The sequence below is a fragment of the Nansenia antarctica genome, assembly GCF_963989245.1.
Source record: "Nansenia antarctica genome assembly, chromosome: 3".
In the NCBI taxonomy this organism is placed as follows: domain Eukaryota; kingdom Metazoa; phylum Chordata; class Actinopteri; order Argentiniformes; family Microstomatidae; genus Nansenia; species Nansenia antarctica.
In genome coordinates, this window is record NC_137688.1 from 78,781,392 (window position 1) to 78,805,978 (window position 24,587).

The window sequence follows — 24,587 nt, forward strand, 5'->3', positions numbered from 1 at the left end:
AACACTTTACACATTTCAAACTCTTATCCAAGATTGATTTGGTATCCCTCTGGCGTAGCCAAGGGCGGATGGGCTTCAACAAATATCGTGCAATTGAAAGCATCCTCTCATTAGAGCTGTAGTGTTGGAGTGCACAGTACCACTCAGAGGATGTGTGTGTTCGGATTACCCAAACACCACTGTTTCCTGAGATCACTTAATTACCACAATTGCTATAAACGGTCTAAAAAAATACCCTACGGATATCAGGCACATGAACAAGTAACCAACTGCTCAGGTTTCAATGCAGCAGCTGAAGCTCTTTTTTTCTTATTACCTTATTCACTATTGGGATATGCACTCATTTCGTTGTTTGGTACCTGTACTGTAGCAATGACAATAAAGTCCATTCATTCATTCATTCATTCATTCATTCATTCCTGCGTTCCCTATTTGCTGAAACCCCGTTCAATCACACCTGGAACAGATCGGGAGCACTTTGAATGGCTGATCCCGCCCACGTCCAGCCTAGAAAGGGCATTAGGCTTTCTGACACTCGTTTAATTCTGCGAACCACCTCTTCAGGTCAGTGCAGTCATCACAGAGGAGAAGGGATGGAGCTACTCAGCCAAGGAGACCTCCACGGGAGGGAGGAAGTTCCAGTCTACTGACTCTACATCAGCCAAATCCAGGTGGCCGTAGCCAGGCCTGATCATTGTGGAGGTGAGGGGCTTATCCCAAGTGGACTGTACCAGGGTTAAGCAGTCTGGGAACATAGGCATGCACACACACGCACGGATGGGGCTTCATCCACTGAGGAGAGACCAGCCAGCCTAGTCGTGGGTGGGGGGTGGCGCAGGAAGCTCAACATTGATCGCTTCCAAGAATGTGAGAAGTGTTGAAAACACAAAGGAGCAAAACTCAACTTTTCTTTTCCCTTAGTGTAGGAAAATACTGAGATGGTGGTGTACATAAAGAAAGCTCACCCACTCATCAGCTAGCAGCAAAACTAACGAGGCACCCGAAAGGCATGAGAGAAAGTAGCTAGGCTAGTGACTAATTCTCTTGTTGACGAACCAAACTAGAAATCACTTTTATTGTAAAGAGTGAAGCCTTCGCGTGAAGTGATGAGGATTCTTAAGAGGAAGGGTAAGCACCCTAACGCCCTGAGGAAGGCTGTTCACTTTCCAGTGCAACAGATCAGCTAGGTAGCTAGGTTCTGTCGGAACACTGCAGACGTGCTTGCCAATAAGCAAGTGAAAAGCGTAAAGAATGAAATGGCCGCGCAATCGGCTAGGTTGAAGCCAGCAATGAAAAGAGCTCCCGGTCTGTTCCAGGTGGGATTGAACAGTTATTGTTTTTCGCGAATAGGTAAGGCAGGAATGCATATCTTATAGTGACGAACTGAGTCGACTGAAAGAGAACAAGTAGTTATTTATCATGAACCTAAACCATCCCAGCCTGTCATTAGGAGGGATTTCCAAGAGCAACACACATTCAGCGGTGTGTCATTTAATGAAAATCCAACCCAAATGAGCCCCTTGTGACCGAATGAAACAATAAGGGTCGATATAATGGAGGCCATAGCTTTAGAGGTCAAAGCTGCCAGTGTAACAGTGGCCTCCAACCACTGAGTACTTGCTAACACTAGAACAGCCATGGGTGGGGTCATTTGATCCTGTGAGTAACTTTTCTTTAAATATCTTTGCACTTGATCAAATTTCCAGACCCTCCTTTCATGACTTTTCCTAGATATGTGCGTTATACCACCCCAGTATCCTTACATTCTCAAAATCACATCAGGATAAGCTAGTATAATGCTATTTTGCAGTTTTTCTGTGTAGGAGGCAGGCTAATTTACAAGGCGGCCAACTAGTGGTCGTTGTGTGTAAGTAGCAGCTTCCCATTGTAAAGGCTATGGTCATTTGACCCCCTCATTTGGCTCTTATAGTAGGTAAAAAAGGCACAGCTGTTCTAGTGTTAAAAGCTTGATTCGTGGTTTCCAGACCGACAACGTTCGCTGGTATGTGTATGGCTCGACACGACTGTACAGTAGCTCCTACGACGGCTCTAAATAGCAAAACTGGGAGCAAGATCAGAGGATTGTAATACACGACAGAGCCACACACACAGCAGGTACGTGTCAGGTCACCTCCCCCTCCTCCCTCCTCCCTCCTCCCTGTCATCGGAGGTGACAGCCCCTGTCCCCGGCCCCTCCTTACATGGACCAGCTGGTCCTGGGTGTCGTACTCCTTGTAGCAGGCCTCCCAGTGGCAGTTTGTCTCATACACCACCTCGGGCTCCTGCTTGCATTCATCTTTATCCAAGTCCTCCTTCAGGTCCAGCATCCCACCCAGATGGTCCTGTGTGGGGAAAGAGAGTACACATCAACACACAGAGAATATTGATTTTAAAAAATCCATAATAATACAGTAGTAGTATATTAGTATATAGCATACAGTAGTATATTGCTGCTGTTGAAATTACAGTTTTTCTGCACCTCCACCTTGGTATTCTTATCAACTTTAACATAAAACATTTTTTTTCCCAATTTAAAATCCCTCTATAATGTGGGATCGGACATGGATGTGCCCCTTTCAAAGCGCTGGCATATACAAGCCTGATCTGAATAGAGCAGATTGACGTGGAGAAACAGCATTGTGAGTGTCGATCGTACAAAGACAAGGGGTAGCAGGAAGGGAGGGATTCACACGTGAGGCTGAGTCTGAGCCTGTTCTCAGGCTGCGGGCCTGCGGGCGGTTTTGATGTGCAGCCTGTCCTCCTGCTTTCCTGCGCCTTGCAGTGCCTTGCCTCCACACACCCCCAACGTGCTGACTGCAGCATGTTTATCTCTGCCCCGTGCGCTATCTTCATCAATTCTACTGGCCCCAAGACGACTGCACGCGCCGCCATCCCCATGCATCAAGCCCAAACCTGCCTCTGAATCGGAGAGGAGCCGCAAATTTGTCAAAAGACAGAGAATGAGGCAGGAAGAGGAGGAGAGGAAGAAGAGGGGGAAAATGCACTCAGATGACAATAACGGCCGGCCAATATTTCATTAAAATGAAGTGCTCTGGCACAGTTTACAGTGGCCAGGGAAGGGAGGAACGAATGGTTGCAAAGCTCTTATCACATGGAGTTTTTCTTTCAGCCGTTGCTGAGAAGGGGGTCAGGGGACTACCAGGGCTCCCTGGTGTGTGTGTCATGCCATTGATCAGGACCCGGTATTTGGGGAAGAATTACTCTTTTGTGGATAAGAGGATACGTAGGAAGTTGTGTTTTTTTTGGTTCGGTCCAAAAGGATTTATCTTTCTCTTGTTATGACCTTATCAAAGCCTTACCGATGAGCAGGGAGACACAGGCCTCAGCCCATCCACCTCCGTCTTCACCTTTGACCTCTTGCTGATCATGGGATTCACTGTGCTACTGACCGCCGAATCCCCGCTCGGGTTCTGGAATGGAGAAGAAGAAAGGAGAAGGAGAGGAGTTAAAAAAAGGACCATGTTGTGTCGTTGCTCCAAGTCTGACAGCCAGAGCCATATTTCAGAGGTGACCCACCACAGAGACTTAACAGTTTAGGGTTTCTCTGAAGTGTGTGTGGAGAACATGAAAACACCACATTAACAGAGTGTGCACAGGACTACACTATAAACCTCCTGTGACTCTGGGAGACACCGGGGAGAAGGGAGGAGGCCAACTTCACTGGCTGGCTATGTGCACAATGTGCTGACTGGTGTGTGGGATTGTGTGGCTTGTGAGAATGAGGTATTCATATCTCCAGTGCTATCACTCATGCACAAGTTTACCTTCAGTGGGTCAATTCAGTGAAGAGTATTGTAATAAATTCCCTGGCAGACACACCGCAAACACAAACATGACCACCCACATGATGTAGGCCTATACAGTGGCTGAAGGAAGGGGACAGTTAATGTTAAAAGTTGAAAACATCAGTGGAGCCTGATGGAGGTAGAAATCAGAGGACGGGCTCCTTATAGTCTAATGCTATGGAATGGAATGAGGAACGGTACTATTATCAAACCCAACACGTATCTAAACCACTGGGAACCATCTCCTGTGAGCACTTAAACACACAGAGGGAAATTGTACGGTTTGTTTTTTGTCGTTTGATCAGTTGATCCCACTCAATCCCTTCCCAGAGGTCCGATGGGCAGGCCTCACCTTAGCGTGGGAGTCGTTGTGGGCGGAGGGGGGCAGGACAGAGAGGCCCAGGGCAGGCTGGCGGCTGGAGAAGGTCGGTGAGGGCTGGATGAGGGGAGGGGTGTGGTTGAATGCGCTCAGACCCCTCTGCTGGGACAGGATGTGCTGGTAGGCCATTGGGTTGATGTGGTGGGGGAAGGTGAACGACGGGCTGGGTGGAGAGAATCAAAGTAAGTAAGTAAAACTTTATTTCTATAGGGCCCGTCTCAGCACGGATGCACAGGGTGCTTTACATCACAAATAAGGGATAAAATGGGTAACATGAGAGGCGCAATCAAACATCGTCGAAAGAGATTAAAAACTAAAACGGAGGAACACCCCAAAGGGACAACATTAACAGAACATAAACAGGAACATAAGATGGCTATAGGTGACTAACAGCCTGCCTAAACAGGTGAGTCTTTCATTGAAATTAAATTAAATTTAAAATGAGTTCTGAGGGAGCGGCTCTCAGGTCAATCACATGAGAGACATGTCACTCCGTCTAATGTAGTACATTACAAACTGCCCCTTTCAACCCAATATGTTCCCTTCAGTGACACGTCAACATCTGTTTATTTTCGTTTATTCTTTTAATTTAACTTTAATGCCAGGGGTGACTTTATTCACCAAAAATGCATACATTATGATGCTTCATTTTGTAGCGTAGCCAATCAAAATATTGTTGCTAGGTAAACACCACATAAAACACTTGGCACTCTAGGTGGTGAGTGTTCTGGAATTCTTTGGCAGTTGGTGATTTAATGAGTTTACTGTGTGTTATGGACCAGTATCATATCCTTGCTAAGGCTACAGCAGTTATTCCAACAACTGTGTCATACCTGTCAACATTGGGATTTGAAAATAAGGGATATTTCCCCCCAAATAAGGGAAAATAACGGATTTTAAAACGGCGATAATCGAGGCTGCGTTCGTAAATACGCTCTGGAAATCTGATCAGCACTCATGGAATGCCTCTTGTCCAATCAAATTACTTGGTCCCTTTATGACGTTGCTCCTCGTGTGCGTTCCGGCGCTCTCAGAGAAAAATTACGAACGCAGCCCAAGAAACGAACGGAGACAAGTCAACTCCGACATGGATGTCGCGATTGTGCGCATGCGCCAACGTTTAACAGGTGCCTACCATTCACATCTTAACATATTCCAAAAATGTGTTAAATTATAGAATAATATATAATAGGTTAAAAATACAGGAGATTTACGGGAACATATTTAAACGGGAGCACAGCGGGAAAGAAAGGTAAAATAAGGGAGAATCCCGGGAAAAAACGGGAGGGTTGACAGGTATGGAGGGTTGACAGGTATGGACTGTGACAGGTATGGACTGTTGACAGGTACGGACTGTGGAGGGTTGACAGGTATGGACTGTGACAGGTATGGACTGTTGACAGGTACGGACTGTGGAGGGTTGACAGGTATGGACTGTGACAGGTATGGACTGTGTACAGGTATGGACTGTTGACAGGTACGGACTGTGTACCTGATGCCTCCAACGGAGAGGTGCCCGTAGGAGCTGCTGGCTGCCGAGCTGGAGCGGGAGTTGTTGATGTAGGCCACCAGGGAGTTGGGCGACGTGCGGATCATAGTCTGCAGGTCGATGCTGGCGTCTGAGAGGGGCGAGATGGAGAGAGCTCTCTTCCTGTTCAGCCTGGGGGCAAGTCTGGGGCTGGAGAACCGGGACACTGTGGAGCACACACACACACACACACACACACACACACACACACACACACACACTTTATTTCAAACTAATTCAGATAACGCTTCTCCTCTTAGCGTATTGTGCCTCCATCTCTCGTTGTCCTACGACAGGTGGCGTCGTTCTTACACAACATTCGGAGCCTCGACCATCAGTGCAGACAATGTCTCCCTGATCACATGATCTTTTTCTTTTCTTTTAAATTATGTTTTTAGGGCATTTCTGCTTTATTGGGATACAGACAGTAGAAGGTGACAGGAAGGATGGGTGAGAGTGTGGAGGGGTGACATGGCAGGACAGGTCGATGGCCAGAATCGAACCAGGGACCCTGCGATTACGTCCGCCCTAATCACACACTCTTTAACTGTTATCAGTTCATCCATTCATGGGTTAGGGTTAGTCTTACTCCAAGACAAGTTAACAGCACAACTCTCCCTGGGGGGGGGGACCCATTTACCCACTGAGATTATGAATGTTTGGCAACTTTAAAACAAATAATTTCATACAGCCGAAATCTATGGAGTCACTCTGAGCTGCCTGGTGGTGTCATTTCCCATCCTGCCCAGCGCTGTGCTATTTCGAGAGCCACAGATTCTGGTGGAGGAGCGCTCCGACCCGGGACCCGGTGATTGATGCTCACGCAGCCTCCCTCCGACACTCAAACCCCCTGGAAATAGAACAGCCCTATCAATAAGTGCTCAAGATTGATTCCCAGCTAATACAGTAAACAATTTGTATGAGGTGATGAGAACTGTGGCTGGCAGGAGATATTGTGCTGTAAGAAAACCCCATCTCTCTCTCTCTGTCTCTCTCTCTCTCTCTCTCTCTCTCTCTCTCTCTCTCTCTCTCTCTGTGTCTCTGTCTCTGTCTCTCTCTCTCTCTCTCTCTCTCTCTCTGTCTCCCTGTCTCTCTCTCTCTCTGTCTCTCTCTCTCTCTCTCTCTCTGTCTCTCTCTCTCTCTCTCTCTCTCTCTCTCTCTCTCCCTCTCTCTCTCTCTCTCTCTCTCTCTCTCTCTCTCTCTCTCTCTCTCTCTCTCAGAGGAGGGAAGGCATCCACTGGATTGTGCAAGATGGAAATGAATAGAAAAAAAAACGTCTTCAACAATCCTCAAATTCCTTTAATGTGCCCCAGTGGCACACATTTAGAATGTATGATGACCTAGAATTATAATAAATCGGGAAACAAATGTCTCCTGAATGAGAGAACGTACGTCGTTGAGTCTGGTAGCGTTGGCATCTTTCCCATGGTGACCTCATTTAGATTCAGATACAGAAGAATCAATCCCTCCCCAATGATGGTGGTATAATTACTTAGATAAAAATCTCACTGTCAAGGGTTGTACTTCACATTGTTAAATGAGGGCAATTTAGAACATTGATTTCAAGTTAAAAGTAATTTATGCAGAGTGTTTTTGATACCTCTTGTTGTTTTAATGTACATTTGTTTAATACAAGGTTGTATTTTGTTTAATTACATGGTGGATATACACCCACCGAATACTTTATTAGGAACACTATACTAATACTGGGTAGGGCTTCCCTTTGCTCTCAAAACTCTCAATTCTTTGTGCCATTGATTCCACAAGATGTTGTAAACATTCCTTTGAGATTCTGCTCTATGGTGACATGATTGCATCATGCGATTCCTGCTGATTTCTCAGGTGTACTTCCAAGCTGTGAATCTCCCATCCTACCCCATCCCAAAGGTGTTCTACTGGATTCAGATCCGGTGACTGGGAAGGCCACTGAAGAACACTGAACTCGTTGTCATGTTCATGAAACTGGTTTGAGATGACTTTTGCTTTGTGACATGGTGCATCATCATGCTGGAAGTAGCCATTAGAAGATGGGTACATTGTGGCCATGAAGGGACGCATATGGTCAGCAACAATACTCAAGTAGGCTGTGGCATTCAAGCGCTGATTGATTGCTGTTAACGGGCCCAAAGTGTGCCAAGAAAACATTCCCCGCACCATTACACCACCTAATAAAGTGTTCAGTGAGTGTATAATACACATAATATATGTATTTGGAATTCATTAAAAAAAAGCCCTATAACATATCATTTAGTACCAGGGACCTACCAGTTGTGGGGGAAAATGAAAAGAAGAACCATTGTTGTATAATTTCACTATTACACTACTTTATTCCATACTTAGATATATTATTCTATCCTGTAATGCGATGTGTAACCTGGAGTTTATCTAGGCTATTTCTGGGATGAGTAAGGCCACAGCCTGGGGGTGAGTTAGGCCACAGCCTGGGGGTGAGATAGGCCACAGCCTGGGGGTGAGTTAGGCCACAGCCTGGGGGTGAGATAGGCCACAGCCTGGGGGTGAGATAGGCCACAGCCTGGGGGTGAGTTAGGCCACAGCCTGGGGGTGAGATAGGCCACAGCCTGGGGGTGAGATAGGCCACAGCCTGGGGGTGAGTTACACCACAGCCTGGGGGTGAGTTACACCACAGCCTGGGGGTGAGATAGGCCACAGCCTGGGGGTGAGTTAGACCACAGCCTGGGGGTGAGATAGGCCACAGCCTGGGGGTGAGTTAGGCCACAGCCTGGGGGTGAGTTAGGTCACAGCCTGGGGGTGAGATAGGCCACAGCCTGGGGGTGAGTTACACCACAGCCTGGGGGTGAGATAGGCCACAGCCTGGGGGTGAGTTAGGCCACAGCCTGGGGGTGAGTTAGGCCACAGCCTGGGGGTGAGATAGGCCACAGCCTGGGGGTGAGATAGACCACAGCCTGGGGGTGAGATAGGCCACAGCCTGGGGGTGAGTTAGGCCACAGCCTGGGGGAGAGTTAGGCCACAGCCTGGGGGTGAGTTAGGTCACAGCCTGGGGGTGAGATAGGCCACAGCTTGGGGGAGAGTTAGGCCACAGCCTGGGGGTGAGTTAGGTCACAGCCTGGGGGTGAGATAGGCCACAGCTTGGGGGTGAGTTAGACCACAGCCTGGGGGTGAGTTAGACCACAGCTTGGGGGTGAGTTAGGCTACAGCCTGGGGGTGAGTTAGGTCACAGCCTGGGGGTGAGTTAGGCCACAGCCTGGGGGTGAGTTAGGCCACAGCCTGGGGGTGAGTTACACCACAGCCTGGGGGTGAGTTACACCACAGCCTGGGGGTGAGTTAGGCCACAGCCTGGGGGTGAGTTAGGTCACAGCCTGGGGGTGAGATAGGCCACTGCCTGGGGGTGAGTTAGGCCACAGCCTGGGGGTGAGTTACACCACAGCCTGGGGGTGAGTTAGGCCACAGCCTGGGGGTGAGATAGGCCACAGCCTGGGGGTGAGTTAGGCCACAGCCTGGGGGTGAGATAGACCACAGCCTGGGGGTGAGTTAGGCCACAGCCTGGGGGTGAGTTAGGCCACAGCCTGGGGGTGAGTTACACCACAGCCTGGGGGTGAGTTAGGCCACAGCCTGGGGGTGAGTTAGACCACAGCCTGGGGGTGAGTTAGGCCACAGCCTGGGGGTGAGTTAGGCCACAGCCTGGGGGTGAGTTACACCACAGCCTGGGGGTGAGATAGGCCACAGCCTGGGGGCGAGTTAGGCCACAGCCTGGGGGTGAGTTAGGCCACAGCCTGGGGTTGTGAGTGTGTCAGCGGGAGGCAGGGCAGCCAGCCAGTTGCTGCGGGGCTCAACAGGTGCTAAACATTAGCTGCGGTGGCCATGGAGCCAGAGCAGCAGCGAGGCATGTCATCATCTTTATGATGAACCACTGAGGGTCATAACTAAAGGTTGCCTCTGGCAACCGGACAAGGTCCGTAACGGCTCTATCACATGTGGTGCCAACAGCAGCAGCTTTACTGCATCCCTCTCCGCCTCCGCCTCTGGATTTCTGGAACCTCTGGCTGCTGCTGCTGTCACAGACCCGCTCTGGCTCCTCCTGCTTCGATGCTTCCAGGACCAAGGAGCTGACGGATCGCTGTCGTCGTCGGAGTTATTCTTTCCAAAACAGTCCCACATCATCCACATGTGCTCAGTGTCTCAGTACTGCAGAACACACTTTCTAAAACGTTCCGGGGACATACAAATATGGACTTCAGATGACGTAACACATATTTCTCAAATAGACTAGCCAACGCTTCGGGAATATAGTATCTTAAAATAAATTTCCCATGAGCTGGTAAAGACATTGAGCATGGGAAAGGGGGGGGGGGGCTTGGGAGGATGTGTACGGTATGTCTAATTTTAGGTAGTTAACTCATGCTCAACGCTAACTCAAGGTCTTCCGGGTAAAAAAAGCTGAGGCGAAATTTAAAGCTAAGTATTTGCATTGCGTTATTGGCTGTGTTTCAGTGACTGGGACGAGCCATTAAAAAAATGGCAGCCTTATTTTTCTCTGTTACTCTCTCACCTCTAGGGAGATGTGTTTATTAATGTGCCACTTCCCTTGATAAATGAGGAAATGGAAAAGCCCAGGCTGGCTCTCACCTCGCCTCCTGGTTTCCCCCAGTGATTTATGTCAGCAGGCAGCGGCGGCAACAGCAGCAACAGCAGCAGAAGCAGAAGCAGCATCCGGGGCTACGGGGCTGTGGACTCGGACACACCTCCTCCACTGGCCCTGAGTGTGGCCATGGCACAGTCAGGCCTGCCTCCTTGCTCTGGCCTTCACTGGGCCCCAGAATGAGAATAGTGCTATCTGCCCGATCCTCCTGGGCAGTTTTTTTTTTTTTTTTTTTAAACCGTGTTAAAGGATGAGAGAGGTTGTGTCCATCGGGTTATACACCCACCCACTTCCCTTCCCTGCTAACCCACACTGACCAACGTCATCCATCCATCGCTGAATCCATTCTAGGGGGACTGGAGTGATCTTTCCAGTGCCTCTTCTGAGCATAAGTGTGTAACCCGGGTTGTTCAGGCTGTTTCATTTAGGGGTTGTGAGCAGTACTCAAGTTGTAAAAGAAATTCAGGGGGGATGGTGGATTTGATCATATGGGGACAATTTTAGCATCCCCACAGCGTCAGTGACTTCAGTATCAGTGACTTGGTAAAAATGTCATTGCATGTGTGCGTGCCCCCTGCCTCGCCCACAGTATTTTACTCAATATGCACGAAACTAAATGTTGAAATAGCAGTAATACCACGTTCATTGATAAAATGACATAAGGGATGGAAAGGGGGGATGGCAGTTTTAGAAGAGGGATGATTTTTACTGTTTTTATTTTAGGGGGGATGCCATCCCCTTCATCCCCCCTTATGGAGGAAGCAGTGGCAAGTAACACCTTCCTGTTGAGTCGAGACTTGCCTGTGAGCCGCCACCCCGTGACGGATGGCGAAGATGTCCCTCCGTGTCTGATTACAGAGCGAGAATCAATCCACCATTATCTCCATCGCCTGCCTCTCTATCTGTGTCCTTAACTCCTGCCACTTCGCCTGCGTAAATGTCATCCAGTGACAGGAGACTCTATCCGCTACAGAACAAAATGACACTGTTGTTGTTTTTCTTCATATACTGTACTTTCAAGTGAAACTGACTGCATGCTAAGAAGCCGTCCTCGATTCAGTAAATGTCAGTTTCTGAAACTGTCAGTTATGTAACAGGGTTTCCGCGCTGGTCTTAAAAAGTCTTGAAGTCTAAAATCTAGGTATTAAAAATGAGATTAGCTAGGAAATCAGTCCGACCACATCTATTTACGCGGAAATTAATCAAGCTGGAACCAAGAAAATGCCTTTTTTGTCTGTATGGCAGTGAAATCCCTAATTTCATCACCTCAAGGATGACAAAAAGCTATCACATGGTGTTGCGAATAGGTCTAAAATTCTATTCAAAGAGGTCTAAAAAGATGTGGGTGGTTTCATGCAGGTACAGTAGGTGTCAATGGTAATGAATGAAAAAACACAGGGCTTGATAGATGATGCTTCAGTCCTGGTATTCATCGTAACACCATCCCTCCCTCCATAATCCCTCTCTTCCTCGCTGCCCTTTTAAGGTGAGAGGAAGTAGAGGATGAATGTCGGCATTCATTACATTAAACACACCTCTGACCCGATGTCTACGCTCAAAGAACAATCTCTTACACGAAATGTCATCTTGGTACAATCACTCTTGTTGTTTATGGAAAAGTCCTGGCAAAGACTTGAGAAATAAATACTGCACATACTGCCGTTACCTGGGGATCCCTCCGTTTGAAGTCGTTTTGAATAAAACATGTATCCAACCCTTTTATATGTTGCTAGTGCTGATCTCAGTTTCGTCATTCACCTGGGGTTATCTCAAAACAATCCCTAAGTTACAGACTTCTCCACTGAAAGCTACAGTCAATGCAATGATGCAACAGAAAGCTCACTGCCCCCTACAGTGGGGGGGGAAATAAGTATTCAACACATCAACAACTTTTTAATTCATCGTATTTCTATTGACGCTATTCACATGAAATGTAGACCAGGCATTGGTATTAACTCAATAAAACTACACAGCTAAAGAAATTGTAACACTCTAACCCATAAAAGTAGAGTGGAATGACACAGGAAAAAAGTATTGAACACAGTAGGAAAAAGCTTTCAACCAGCTTTTCCTGCAAGAGACATCTCATGATGGGTAGAGGCAAAGAGCTCTCCCAAGACCTTCGCAACAAGACTGTTGAGCAGCATAGTAACGGCTCTGGTTACCAACGGATTTCTAAATTCCTAAATGTTCCTATAAGCACCATTGGGGCCTTTATCCGCAAGAGGAAGGAACATCACTCGACCATCAACCGGCCACGGACAGGAGCTCCTCGCAAGATATCAGACTGGGCAGTCAGAAAGTTAGTCAGAAGAGTAGGCCCAGAGCCCAGGACCACCCGAGCAAGGCTCCAGAAAGACCTGGAAGCAGCGTGTACAGTTGTCACAAAGAAAACAACAGGCAATGCACTCCTCCGCCACAGTCTCCATTCGCCATCACCCTGGAAGACTCTCATTACTGAAGAAAAGGCATGTTGAAGCTCGTTTGTAGTTTGCTACAGAACATTTGGAGAAGCCTGTAGATTACTGGGAGAATGTAGTCTGGATGAGACGAAAATCGGACTTTTCAGCAACAATCCGAAGCGCCATGTTTGGAGGGGAAATGGCTCTGCATATGATCCTAAAAATGCCATACCTACAGTGAAGTTCGGAGGGGGAAGCATCATGATACGGGGCTGTTTAAAATCCAAATTATCGAAGGCAAGATGAATGGAGCCATGTACTGGGAAATTCTCGAGAAGAATCTGTTCTGCCATCCACCAGGATCATGAGGATGAGATGCGGGTGGATCATCCATCAAAACAATGATCCAAAACAAAAGAGACTCTCAATTGGTTCAAGAGGAAGAAAATAAATGTGTTGGACTGGCCTCGTCAATTGCCAGACTTAAATCCAATAGAACATTTGTGGAAGGAACTGAAGATCAAGACTCACCAGCGGGTCCCCTGGAATCTTCAAGATATAAAAACTGTCTGTGTTGAAGAATGGGCCAAAATCCCACTCGATCACTGTGAGAGATTAGTTATTTCATACAGGAAGCGTCTTGAAGCTGTCATTGGAAACAAAGGCTTCTCCACCGAGCATTAAATACATTTCAGTTAACGTGTTCAATACTTATTTCCTCTGTCATTCCCCTTTATTGCACATAACTTTTTTTTATGGATGTAAGTGTTATAATTTCTTTAGCTGTGTAGTTTTATTGAGTTAATACCAATGTCTGGTCTAAATCTCAGCTATACAGCCCCAATTTGCTCCCGCTAAAGAGTGCTGCACAACACTATGTTTCATTGGGCATAACCGCTAAGTTGGTTTTGTTATTCAGCAAAGTTTCAGTTAGCATAGAGGCAGACGGTAGGCCTCCTGCAATGAGTGGGTGGGGATAACGACAGACGACAGCTGCTGCTGTTATAATCAAATAAGCGTAAACTTTCGCCTATGGTTAACCCTTGAATGTGGAACATCATAGGTGTTTGAATATTCCAACTCCCCCTGGCACACCACAAAAAACTCCTATTTACCGCCTCAACTACATTGATGCAGTTTGTGTTGGCCGGGACAGATGCACTTTGCGGTGACTTTACCAAAGTGGTCTTTGCACATGGTTTTAGTGTTTTGCACAGCGCTCTTTAGTGGAAGTAAATGGGGGACCATCGGCTACTTGGCCCCTGTCTCTAGTTGTCCCACAGTCACTTACCATCCACGGGGGTGATGTATTCAGGCAGGTGGGCGGCTCCGGCCCCCTGCATGAGCAGGTCTCCGTAGGGGTTGCGATGGCTGGCCATCAGGTGGTAGTACTCGGCAGGACTGGCTCCGGGAGAGGGCGGGGGAGGCAGGCCAAACAGGCCACGCTCTTTCAAGTGTTCATGGGCCACTGTGGGGGGGAGGAAGGAGTCAGGAGTGAGAATGAGTGAAGCAGAGACGGCGTTAGCCCTGGGCACCCGAATGTTTTTCTGAATAGACCCGGATCAATCTCCGGATCTTGGGAAAATAAATGAAATAAATTGCAATCTACCGCATCGGCATCGATTTAGCACATCGCCGTTGTTTAGCAACCACCCGTTAATCACCCCCCCACCCACCCCCCCGCCAACGAAATGTGGGCTGGGCTAAGCCCCGATGTTTCGAGATCCTAACAACGGGTCTGAGGACATTCCAGACTGACGGGCTGCGCTGCGACGTGACGACACAGAGACATGGATGCGGGACAAGAGGAACGGGAGAGAGAGAGAGAGAGAGAGAGGGCCAATGATGTGCAACGGGGCGTGTCGGCGCTCCTGGAGAGATAAAGGCGAAAGGAGAGTGGGGCCTCCGCATTCCTGCGTTTCCTCTGCCTCATAAACAAAGTCGTGGAGATGCCTTTCTCTCTCTCTCTCTCTCTCTCTTTCTCTCCTCTCTCTCTCTCTCTCTCTTTGAAAACACAGACATGTAGTTTCCAGAGTGGACAGGCAGGCCCTATGTCCTACAGTAGTAGTGGTGCTCCGGTGTTAACATCTGCACCCTCTAAACTGCTTTTAAAAGTGTCAGTAGCAATAAAGAGTGAGATATCCATTCGTTTTAACACGGCCTGCCGTTGTATGGCAGTCTGTCCCGGGGCATGTAACGCTCTATCTGCCCCTGTAGGCGGTTTGGGAGAGGAAACGTCTGCTCTGGTTAAGGTCGGGGTGGAGAGGAACAACCTGCCTCCCCTCTGCCCCCGCCGAGTCACCTCCTTCAGCGTAAGTGATCTCTCCGACACAATTAGGCTGCGCTGCTGTTAGAAAAGAACAGGCATCTGCTTGTGCTGGCTTCATAGCAGCAGAACACAGACCTTCTTTCTCTCTCCATCTCTCTCTCTCTCTCAAGGCCAATGCACACAGCGTGCGATTTCTGTTGCGCGTCAACATTCCATTTTGAAGTTTGAATGGAAGTCTATGAGAACATCGCATTTCAACACACACGGCCCCGATTTTAATCGCACGGCGAAAATTCGATTCCATTCATTTTGAATGGGACAAAGCACACGGCGTGCGAGTTTTGTCGCACTGTCAAATTTGTGCTTTTTCCCATTCAAAATGAATGGAATCGAATTTTCGCCGTGCGATTAAAATCGGGGCCGTGTGTGTTGAAATGCGATGTTCTCATAGACTTCCATTCAAACTTCAAAATGGAATGTTGACGCGCAACAGAAATCGCACGCTGTGTGCAGAGCCCTTCAGTGTCACTCTCTCTCTCTCTCTCTCTCTCTCTCTCTCTCTCTCTCTCTCTCTCTCTTTCCCAAGGATCACTTGACCACTTAGATGGAGTCATAAAATAAGGCTAAAATAAGGAGCATGCCATTGCCTATAGAAGCAGATAACGGGAAGTTGAGTCTTTGTTTAATCAAAAAAATAAATAATTGGGGGGGGGAGAATGTGAATGAGGAGTGTAACACAGCAGAGTGCACACCCAGAGGAGCCCTCTCTCAATGCTAATGTCATTGTTGGAGCCAAAAAGCTTTATATTATTGTTTATGAAAAACCTTTCTTGAATGGTATTTTGAAAGTGGTACTTTGGCCCAGCTATCTATGAGATGGATCATTTGATGTAAAACAGAAACAGCAAGAAGAAACAGCAGCCGATCCTCTATCCACCTCGGTTACGTCGTTCCAATACAGTGTTAATAATAATAATAATAATAATAATAATAATAATAATAATAATACTAAAAATATTAAATAATAATTCATTATATTTATAAAGCGCTTTTCAGGGACTCAAAGACGCTGTGTGCTAGCAACAACGTGTTGTTGTCACGCCACTGTGTGCTAGCTAGCCAGCGATAATGATAAAGTCATTTGTTTTACTTTCATGTATCCAATCACATTGAGGAAAGGACCACGATTCCAAATTCACAAACAAAAAGCCAGACAACGACACGGTGATCCTGTCTTAAATGTCCCTTGAAAAGGGTCACCTAGTCACCATACATAAAACAAAATGGCCTATCTCTACTCAATGAAAACCCAAGGCCTTCTTCTCTCTACCTATTTGCATTCCCTTAACCTAAAATAGCCTCCATCTTTTCTCTTTCACATAGCTTTATCACTGCGGGATCTCCAGCACGCTGCTTATTTAACTTTAAAGGCACAGGCACATTACTGTTGACAGACTGTAAAAGGTGATTTATTTCCCATTCTGGCTGCTCGCCTCTGCCTGTTATTGTAATTCAGCTCTGAAGAAAGACTTGTCATCACGTCCGGGGTAGATTTGGGGAATTCTGTTGGCCTGCTTTTTCTTTTATCAATTTCCGTAGCTTTCCAAGAACCCCTTCGAGTACCGTACGCCTGGGACCAGAGGTCAAAGCGTCCCATAGTGCAATCTATGGCATGTTAGGCCAATTCACACATTGCCGTAGTTTGTAGGTGTCTAACCTAATCTGTATGCTCACACTCACAGACATGCTACTACTCCCTGCTAGTGACTGTGACTGTTTACTTTATATTCACTACCGCAAATCCCCACCACCACACCACCTTGAAAACGATCACACCCCTGCATCCCTTTGGATCATGAGAGGGAGAGAGAGAGAGAGAGAGAGAGAGAGAGAGAGAGAGAGAGAGAGAGAGAGAGAGAGAGAGAGAGAGAGAGAGAGAGAGAGAGAGAGAGAGAGAGAGAGAGAGAGAGAGAGAGAGACCGACCTCGATTTCGAGGCGAGACGATTTCCTATTTCTTATGTTCAATATCCAAGTGTGTGGATGGTGGTGGGTAGAGGATGTCAACGTAGTGTTAGCAGGTTTACGTGCGGTCGGTAACTCACGGTCTGCAGGGCTGAGTCCTCTTGCGGCTGAGATCATGGAGAGGGTGGGGCTGCCGTGCATGGTCCTGAGGTAGTGCTCCATGTGGGGGTTGACGTAGGGGTGGGGGGCGCTGAAGGGGGACTCCCCTGTGACAGCGGTGTGGGGGGACAGACGGATCAGAGAGATGTCTGAGATGACCGGGCTGCCCGCTAGTCCTATAGGCCTGGAAGGGGGGAGAGAGAGAGAGAGGGAGGGAGGGGGGGGAGAGAGAGAGAGAGAGAGAGGGGGCGGAGAGAGAGGGGGGGGAGAGTGAGAGGGGGGGGGAGAGTGAGAGGGGGAGAGAGAGGGGGGGGAGAGAGAGAGAGAGAGAGAGAGAGGGGGCGGAGAGAGAGGGGGAGAGAGAGGGGGGGGGGAGAGAGAGGGAGAGGGGGGGGAGAGAGAGGCAGAGGCAGAGAGAGAGATGGTGGAGGAGAAGAGAACATTCACTTAACACAGCCTAGTAGCAATACTTAAAACACTGTGGCACATAACACTGAAAAGAAAGACTAAAATGAAAACAAAAGGGCCCCTTTACTTGACTCACCCTGTCTCAAAATCTGTATTGCCAATGACTGCATGGCCTAAGCTACAGTTATCTCTACTGAACCGCGGTGCCATGCAAAACAGAGCACTGGTTCACACACACACACACACACACACACACACACACACACACACACACACACACACACACACCACACACACGTATCTAAGTATCTAAGACTACTACTAAAACTCTGCAGGCAAGTGAATCAGGTCTGAGCCTGAAGTAATTAATCAGTGAATCTGATATGATGATGTCTCCTTTCCTCTGTTATCGTAGACTGTGATGGAAAAAAAAAACGAGATCATGTCTAATACCGTTCCTCAGTATCTCTGGCTTTGATCTGGATATGAGTTGTGACTGGATATGAGTTGTGACTGGATATGAGTTGCGAAGGTCTCCGGTGAGACGGGGTCACCCAGTCGTACAGACAGGGTGGGCGGACCCTTCCTATGGCACGCAACCATGTAATGAGATTACACATCCCCCAGGCATTACCTAGTGACTCACTCGTTTTACCTCAAGTTACCTCATCCGCCGAGAAAATAGACTGTAACACACACCTCCAAAGTTCCTCATAGAGTCATCGCAGGGTTAAGAACGTTATATTATATTAGTATTTGGCAGCCGGAAGGCTCAATCCCTCCACATGAGAGTTTGGCGGCTGAAAACCCTGTAGCCAGTTTGAACAGGTTCCTGACATTGTTTGCTTTTGCCCCAGACACGGCTGGCTCTTTGAAGATGCCCAGCTTGTGTGTGTGTGTGTGTGATATGAGGTCGGATCTGGAGAGGAACCTCGAAGGCATGTCAATGAGAGGTGTGTGCCTCAGCGGTCGCCCGAAAAGACTGACAATAGGAGACAGTCCGTTTCCTACGACCTGCTTTTCATTCAGCACCTCGCTCCAGACACCTCCACCAGAGTCTCCAGACTCTCTACTGTACCTAACGGCCTATTATTGACCCCATACAGGAGTCTAAAAGTACAATAGTGACAACACTACTTCCTAAAAAAAGAACAGTCCTAGCCGTTTTTAAACCGTAATATTTTCCCCATTTTAGCCCAGAAATAATCAGCCACACTCTCGTCATCAAGAGCGGACTGAAGTGGAGTGAACGATAAGACAATCAACCTGAATCATGTATTGTTCCAAAACAAAAAATTGCAATAACACTTGCAGTAAGTAACCTCTTGACTACTGAAGTAAGATGAGGTTTGTTGGGAGTGAAAATCCCTTAGCAGACAGTTGGCCAGTGTGTCTGCGAGTGTGGAGAGGTGGTTCTGAGACCCAGCGTGACCCAGTCCAGGTTGACCTCAATCTCTGATTTATCCCCACTGTCTCTGGTGGGGTCAGTCTGCGCGTGACCCCAAGTCCACTCCATTTCAAGTAAATGCCTCCGGATTACAAGGTTCGTGCCAACTTTCTGCCACGAGGCCTAGCATCTGGAGGACCATAAAGGGCTCTCTGTCTGGAGACTGAGAGGAAACAGACATCCCAGTGAGGCTGAAGCGCACCTCACAGCATTACACAGCAACTTTACGTGTCCTCCTGATAACACGGACTGGCACCTAAATGCTCTGATCTGTCTACCTAGTTTATAGAAGAGTCCACTCTCCTCAGCCTCTGACTCTGACCACAGACATCTCTCCAGCGGCCTTCCTGTCAGACACCAATGAGGCTACAGGTTGGGGGAGAGCACTGTGACTGACATACAATAGTTGCGTCATTTAGGAAAAAGCGCTATGGTTTGATATACAACACACTGAATATTGATGATTCTGTTAACACAGTAGACCTTTATCAAGTCAATATTGAAGTCACTCGTTGAAGTCACTGTTATAAACCCTATAAACCCCAGTTTAGCCGTGTTTCACAAAAGTCTTCGTAGCTCAGGTGTGAGCTGTGCCCTCCAGCTTCACTTTGGCAATACACCACAAACATAGAACTTCACACATCAACAATACACCACAAACATAGAACTTCACACATCAACAATACACCACAAACATAGAACTTCACACATCAACAATACACCACAAACATAGAACTTCACACATCAACAATACACCACAAACATAGAACTAACACGTTTAAATATGGCAGATTCCAAGATGTAGGTCTTTGCAAGCAAAACAAAAACTTTTAGGCTACACATAAAAAAAAAAAACTCTTAAATGTTTTTACTTAAACATGGACGTCTGAACATGTTGACTTATTGTGTGGCATATTGATAAAAATGCTGCTTCTTTTTACAGCACAGCATTAAGTCAACATGTTGTATTTAGTGCTTTGTGTATGCCTACATTTTGAATCGTGAACTGTAACAAAGCAAATCATCATCAACATGATTATGATAGCCCACTCTGTGATAGCATTTCTTTAATTTTTTAAAACAAAAGCTTACATTGAAATTGCATTGAAAGTGCACTCCTCAATGTCGACATAGACACACATTTCTTATAGGAACTGGTCCAATGTCAGTCTTCTGTATTAAGGTCAGAATTTCAGTGGTGAGAGCAGCTTGTCTGGCCTATCAACTAGGCATTGATCGATACATATTCCTATCCACTTCAAGACGAAATTCACAAATGTGTGAGTTACGAGGTGGTTTGGGAAACACTTGCCAGACTACATTGCATGTTAGCTAAGTTCTTGGTGAAGCGGTTTGTGAAACTCAAAAGATCCATTGTTATCGGGAAACTCCCCCCATTATTACTTTGTGGCTATGTTATCCAATGTCAGTGGTATTCACAGTGATTAAACTACAATACATCCATAGAAACATAATTCATGGGTCGATAAACACTACACTACACTAAATATTTCCTATTCAATGACTCAACACATAAAACAATGGGCTTATTATTTTGCAGTGCTATAGCACGAGATGCATCATAGGCGAAACAAACATTTTGTTCCGATCAGAGATACTGATCTGATGGACTCTGCATTATTAACACTTAATCAGCCGTGAGTAAAACAAATGTTTATATCTTTGCACTCGATCAAATTTCAGGACCCTCCTTTCATGACTTTTCCTAGATATGTGTGTTCTACCACCCAGTATCCTTACATTTTCAAAATCACATCAGGATAAGCTAGTATAAAGCTATTTTGCAGTTTTTCTGTATAGGAATCAGGCTAATTTACAAGCGGACAACTAGTGGTCGTTGTGTGTAAATAGCAGCTTTTCATTGAAAAGTTAGTAGGTAAAAAGGCACAGCTGTTCTAGTGTTAATAGTCATGCTGTTCTAGTGTTACTAGTCATGCAGTCCACGAAATGCTTTGCTCAAACAAACCCCATCCATGAAGAAGAGTACACCTAAAACAACCCATGATGCTTAGCACCTAAATAAGTAATATTTAGCAATATTAAAAAAAATTAAGTCCTGCCTGTGGAAAGTGTTTTTCATTACAATGCAGGGTTTCAAACAGTGGTGTTTGGTGCCACGCAGGCAGAGACCAGGCAGGCAGTGGGTTTCTCACGACCCAGGACAGGACAAGACAGGACAGGACAGGACAGGACAGGACAGGACAGGACAGGACAGGACAGGACAGGACAGGACAGGACAGGACAGGACAAGACAGGACAGGACAGGACTGGACTGGACAGGACAGGACTGGACTGGACAGGACAGGACAGGACTGGACTGGACAGGACTGGACAGGACTGGACAGGACAGGACAGCATCATCCTCTCATAGCCTTCAGATCATCATATTTGGTGTGTGTGTGTGTGTGTGTGTGTGTATGCGTATGTCTGAATAGAACAGAACTGAACAGAACTGAACTGAACTGAACAAGGGCTACTGCCTTACTAAGGGGCCATACCAACATCATCCTCTCATAGCCTTCAGATCCTCATATTTGGTGTGTGTGTGTGTGTGTGTGTGTGTGTGTGTGTGTGTGTGTGTGTGTGTGTGTCTGTCTGGCATGTCCATGCGCAGGGCTGGTCGGCGACACTAGAGATGAATTACAGTGTGACACAGTCTCGTCTGTACCTCTGGGGTAGAGCTCTGATTTAGATAAATCACATCGTCCGCAACAGCGCTAGAATAAACTCCTCCTGTACGTTTCTGGGCATGCAACATGATATGGATGGCTTGGGCTCAAATTTAACAGGCAATATGTTTGCACTCCTCCCTATGCAGAGAGAGAAAGAAATGACCTACATCCAAACAAACAGTTCATTGGATTGAGTTTGAAACTGTAACTTAATGACAATATAGGCATTTCTGAACCTATGGACAGCAGTTCTTCTTGACTCTGGTCCGCTCAGCATGTGGATCCACCGCCACACTATGCTCCAACCGGCCACCCTGTGCAGTAACAATATCTGTACTGTAAATTGTTCGAACATCACCTAATGGACCTATCACTAAACCACACCCCCTTTGAAAACTCGGACAAACAAACAACGCTTCACTGACAGTGACTGACCGACCGTGACTGAATTACATTCAATCAAATCAAATTTTATTTGTATAGCGCATGACTTACAATGGCGGGAGTTGGCAAATTTCTGATTTCTGATTTACCACAACAAGTAATAGACATGTTTTTTAAAGATGACAAGAATATTTTGTCTAGAAGGTTTTCACCATAGCGAGTTGTTTGTCAGAGTTCTGCCTGTAGTGACTTTTGCTGTGATATGATTGGACAATTTCTATTTTGGGGCGTGGCTTAGCGATAGGTCCATTGTTGTGTTGAACAATTAGATGATATTTGAACAATCTACAGTACATCTTGTTCCTGCACAGATTCTGTATAACCCTAGAAACTGTCTTTATAAGTAAGGCGTGAAAACGTCCACTTTTTGAAGACTACAATGTGGCCATTTTTTAAAAAAATGTTCATCTTAATTGGGGAAAATGCGGTTATAATCATAACATCAGCAATCTCTCTGAATCGTCATCGGCTGGAAATCGGACGCACGCTAGTTATGCTAGCAGGCCTAAGATCGGCGGTTCGAGCCCCGGCTGGCCACATGTTGAAGTGTCCTTGGGCAAGACACAATCGAACAGATTCTTTCCAGAGTAAAAACTTTAGATGACGCTACCGATGGTTCCGAATGCCCTGATTGGTCACAGTGGTCACAGTGCAGTGTATAGCCAGTGTCACATGTCCGTCCGTGTGGGTGGCTGATGGCTCCAAGCCCGCTGCCTCTCCTCCTGTTCAGAGACGTGAAGACAGAGGGGGCTAACCCCAACGCGCTCCGTCTGAGGAGGAGGAGGAGGAGGAGGAGGAGGCGCTGTGGCTCAGGACTGCTGTCATCTGCTACGCCGGGTAACAAAAACAAGCTGTCCTCCTCCACACAGTGGGGAAAAACCCAGCTTCCCGGTGCCGCGGTTTTTATGACAGCTTTGACAAAATAACCAGCACCCTCATTATGTTATATGCAAACAATGATAAAGGGGACTGTGCGGAGATGTCATGTTAGACAATCAAGGAAGAGACCTCTGACTCGACGCCACGAGTGTATAATAAAGTGCGGCAGCTCCCGACAAATGACACCACACTTAATTTGCCGGGCAATGTTCCTGTAATTAGATGAATTTGGCGCAGGCAGAGGAAACGACAGTTAGATCAAGGTCTTGATGAATTAGGGGTCCACTGTCAAGATCAAATCACATTAATCAAGGTAGCCGAGTACAGAGACAGGTTTGTTCTCCCCCTGCTTCCCTGCTCCTGTGATGAATAGCCCTGCTTCGGCTAGGCACACAGTATGTATCACCATCAAATCTGTGAATTTAAATGTAAGAGCACTGTTTCCAGAATTTTATTATTTTTTTTACTAGCGTTTTTTTTTTTTTTTTTAGATGAAGGTAACTTTGTCACAGAAAACTCTAAAAACATTCAATTTCTTTTTTTCTTCTTTTTTTAAGTGTGCCATGTACATGACAATCCCAGTGACCAGGCTAATTATCCAACGACCCACCCAGTTAACTAGCGTTGAGCCGCACTGCATCAGTGACCTTTGTACTGTGAGAGTTTAATTATTGTGTTAGCCTGGGGCGACAGATTAGCTTCACTGTAACACATTAATGAATATAAAGGGCTGTTGTAGGTTGTATGTGCTGTATGTAATGTGTGATGGATCCCAGCACTGCAGAGTACTAATGGAAAGAGGATGTCTATTGGCCACAGGCCTCTGGGTTCAATACAAGCCAAAAAGCAAAGCTGTCCCACATAATAAAACACCAGGAACTAGAGATGTGAGGGGATACATGTTATCATTCTCTGTAACTGACATTGGCTATTCGTTTTCGCTTTTAGAGAATATGTTTCATCTGTCTTTAATATTAAGCTGGCTAACACGTTCCCTCTCATCATCGTACGCCCTGGACGGTTGCCCTACTGGCGTGAGTCTGTGGTCTTACGAGTTAGAAAGTCAGTGTTGTTCAGCCAACAGTTTGAATGTGAAATCCTGGTTTACACCTGAAGCCTTCGCTCCTGCTGTGCAGAAGGTTTGAAAGACACACATAGGAATATCGCTTACTCACGTATGAAATGACGGATGTGAAGTGTGAGAAGTGAATCAACTCTCACCATCGCCATGGAGTGTTTTGTTATATTTAAAATAATACTTAGGTCATAAGTTAGACATTTGTTGGACCAACTCATAAAGATAATACAGTTGATCAGTCTTTGCCTTTATAATGTATACAGTATCTATCATTGACCAATGATAACTGCTATGAAATGACGGATGTAAAGTGTGAGAAGTGAATCAACTCTCACCATCGCCATCGAGTGTTTTCTTATATTTAAAATAATACTTAGGTCATAAGTTGGACATTGTTGGACCAACTCATTAAGATAATACAGTTGATCAGTCTTTGCCTTTATAATGGATAGTACAGTATCTATCATTGACCAATTGAAACAGGAAGTGGATGTGTGAATGTAAGCTGGGGGAC

General features: G+C 46.6%; 1 protein-coding gene across 1 annotated transcript in view; it reads right to left on the reverse strand.

Annotated features, from left to right (window-relative positions):
• LOC308154451 (zinc finger protein GLI2-like) overlaps positions 1 to 24,587 on the reverse strand; it is a gene marked incomplete at both ends in the record, with an annotated part of 63,248 nt that overhangs the window by 10,768 nt on the left and 27,893 nt on the right. The window contains 6 exons of the mRNA XM_080527611.1: positions 2,202 to 2,342; positions 3,321 to 3,431; positions 4,159 to 4,348; positions 5,678 to 5,879; positions 14,025 to 14,201; positions 17,106 to 17,308. Coding sequence (XP_080383737.1) covers positions 2,202 to 2,342; positions 3,321 to 3,431; positions 4,159 to 4,348; positions 5,678 to 5,879; positions 14,025 to 14,201; positions 17,106 to 17,308 — 1,024 coding nt within the window. The remainder of the gene's footprint in view (positions 1 to 2,201; positions 2,343 to 3,320; positions 3,432 to 4,158; positions 4,349 to 5,677; positions 5,880 to 14,024; positions 14,202 to 17,105; positions 17,309 to 24,587) is intronic.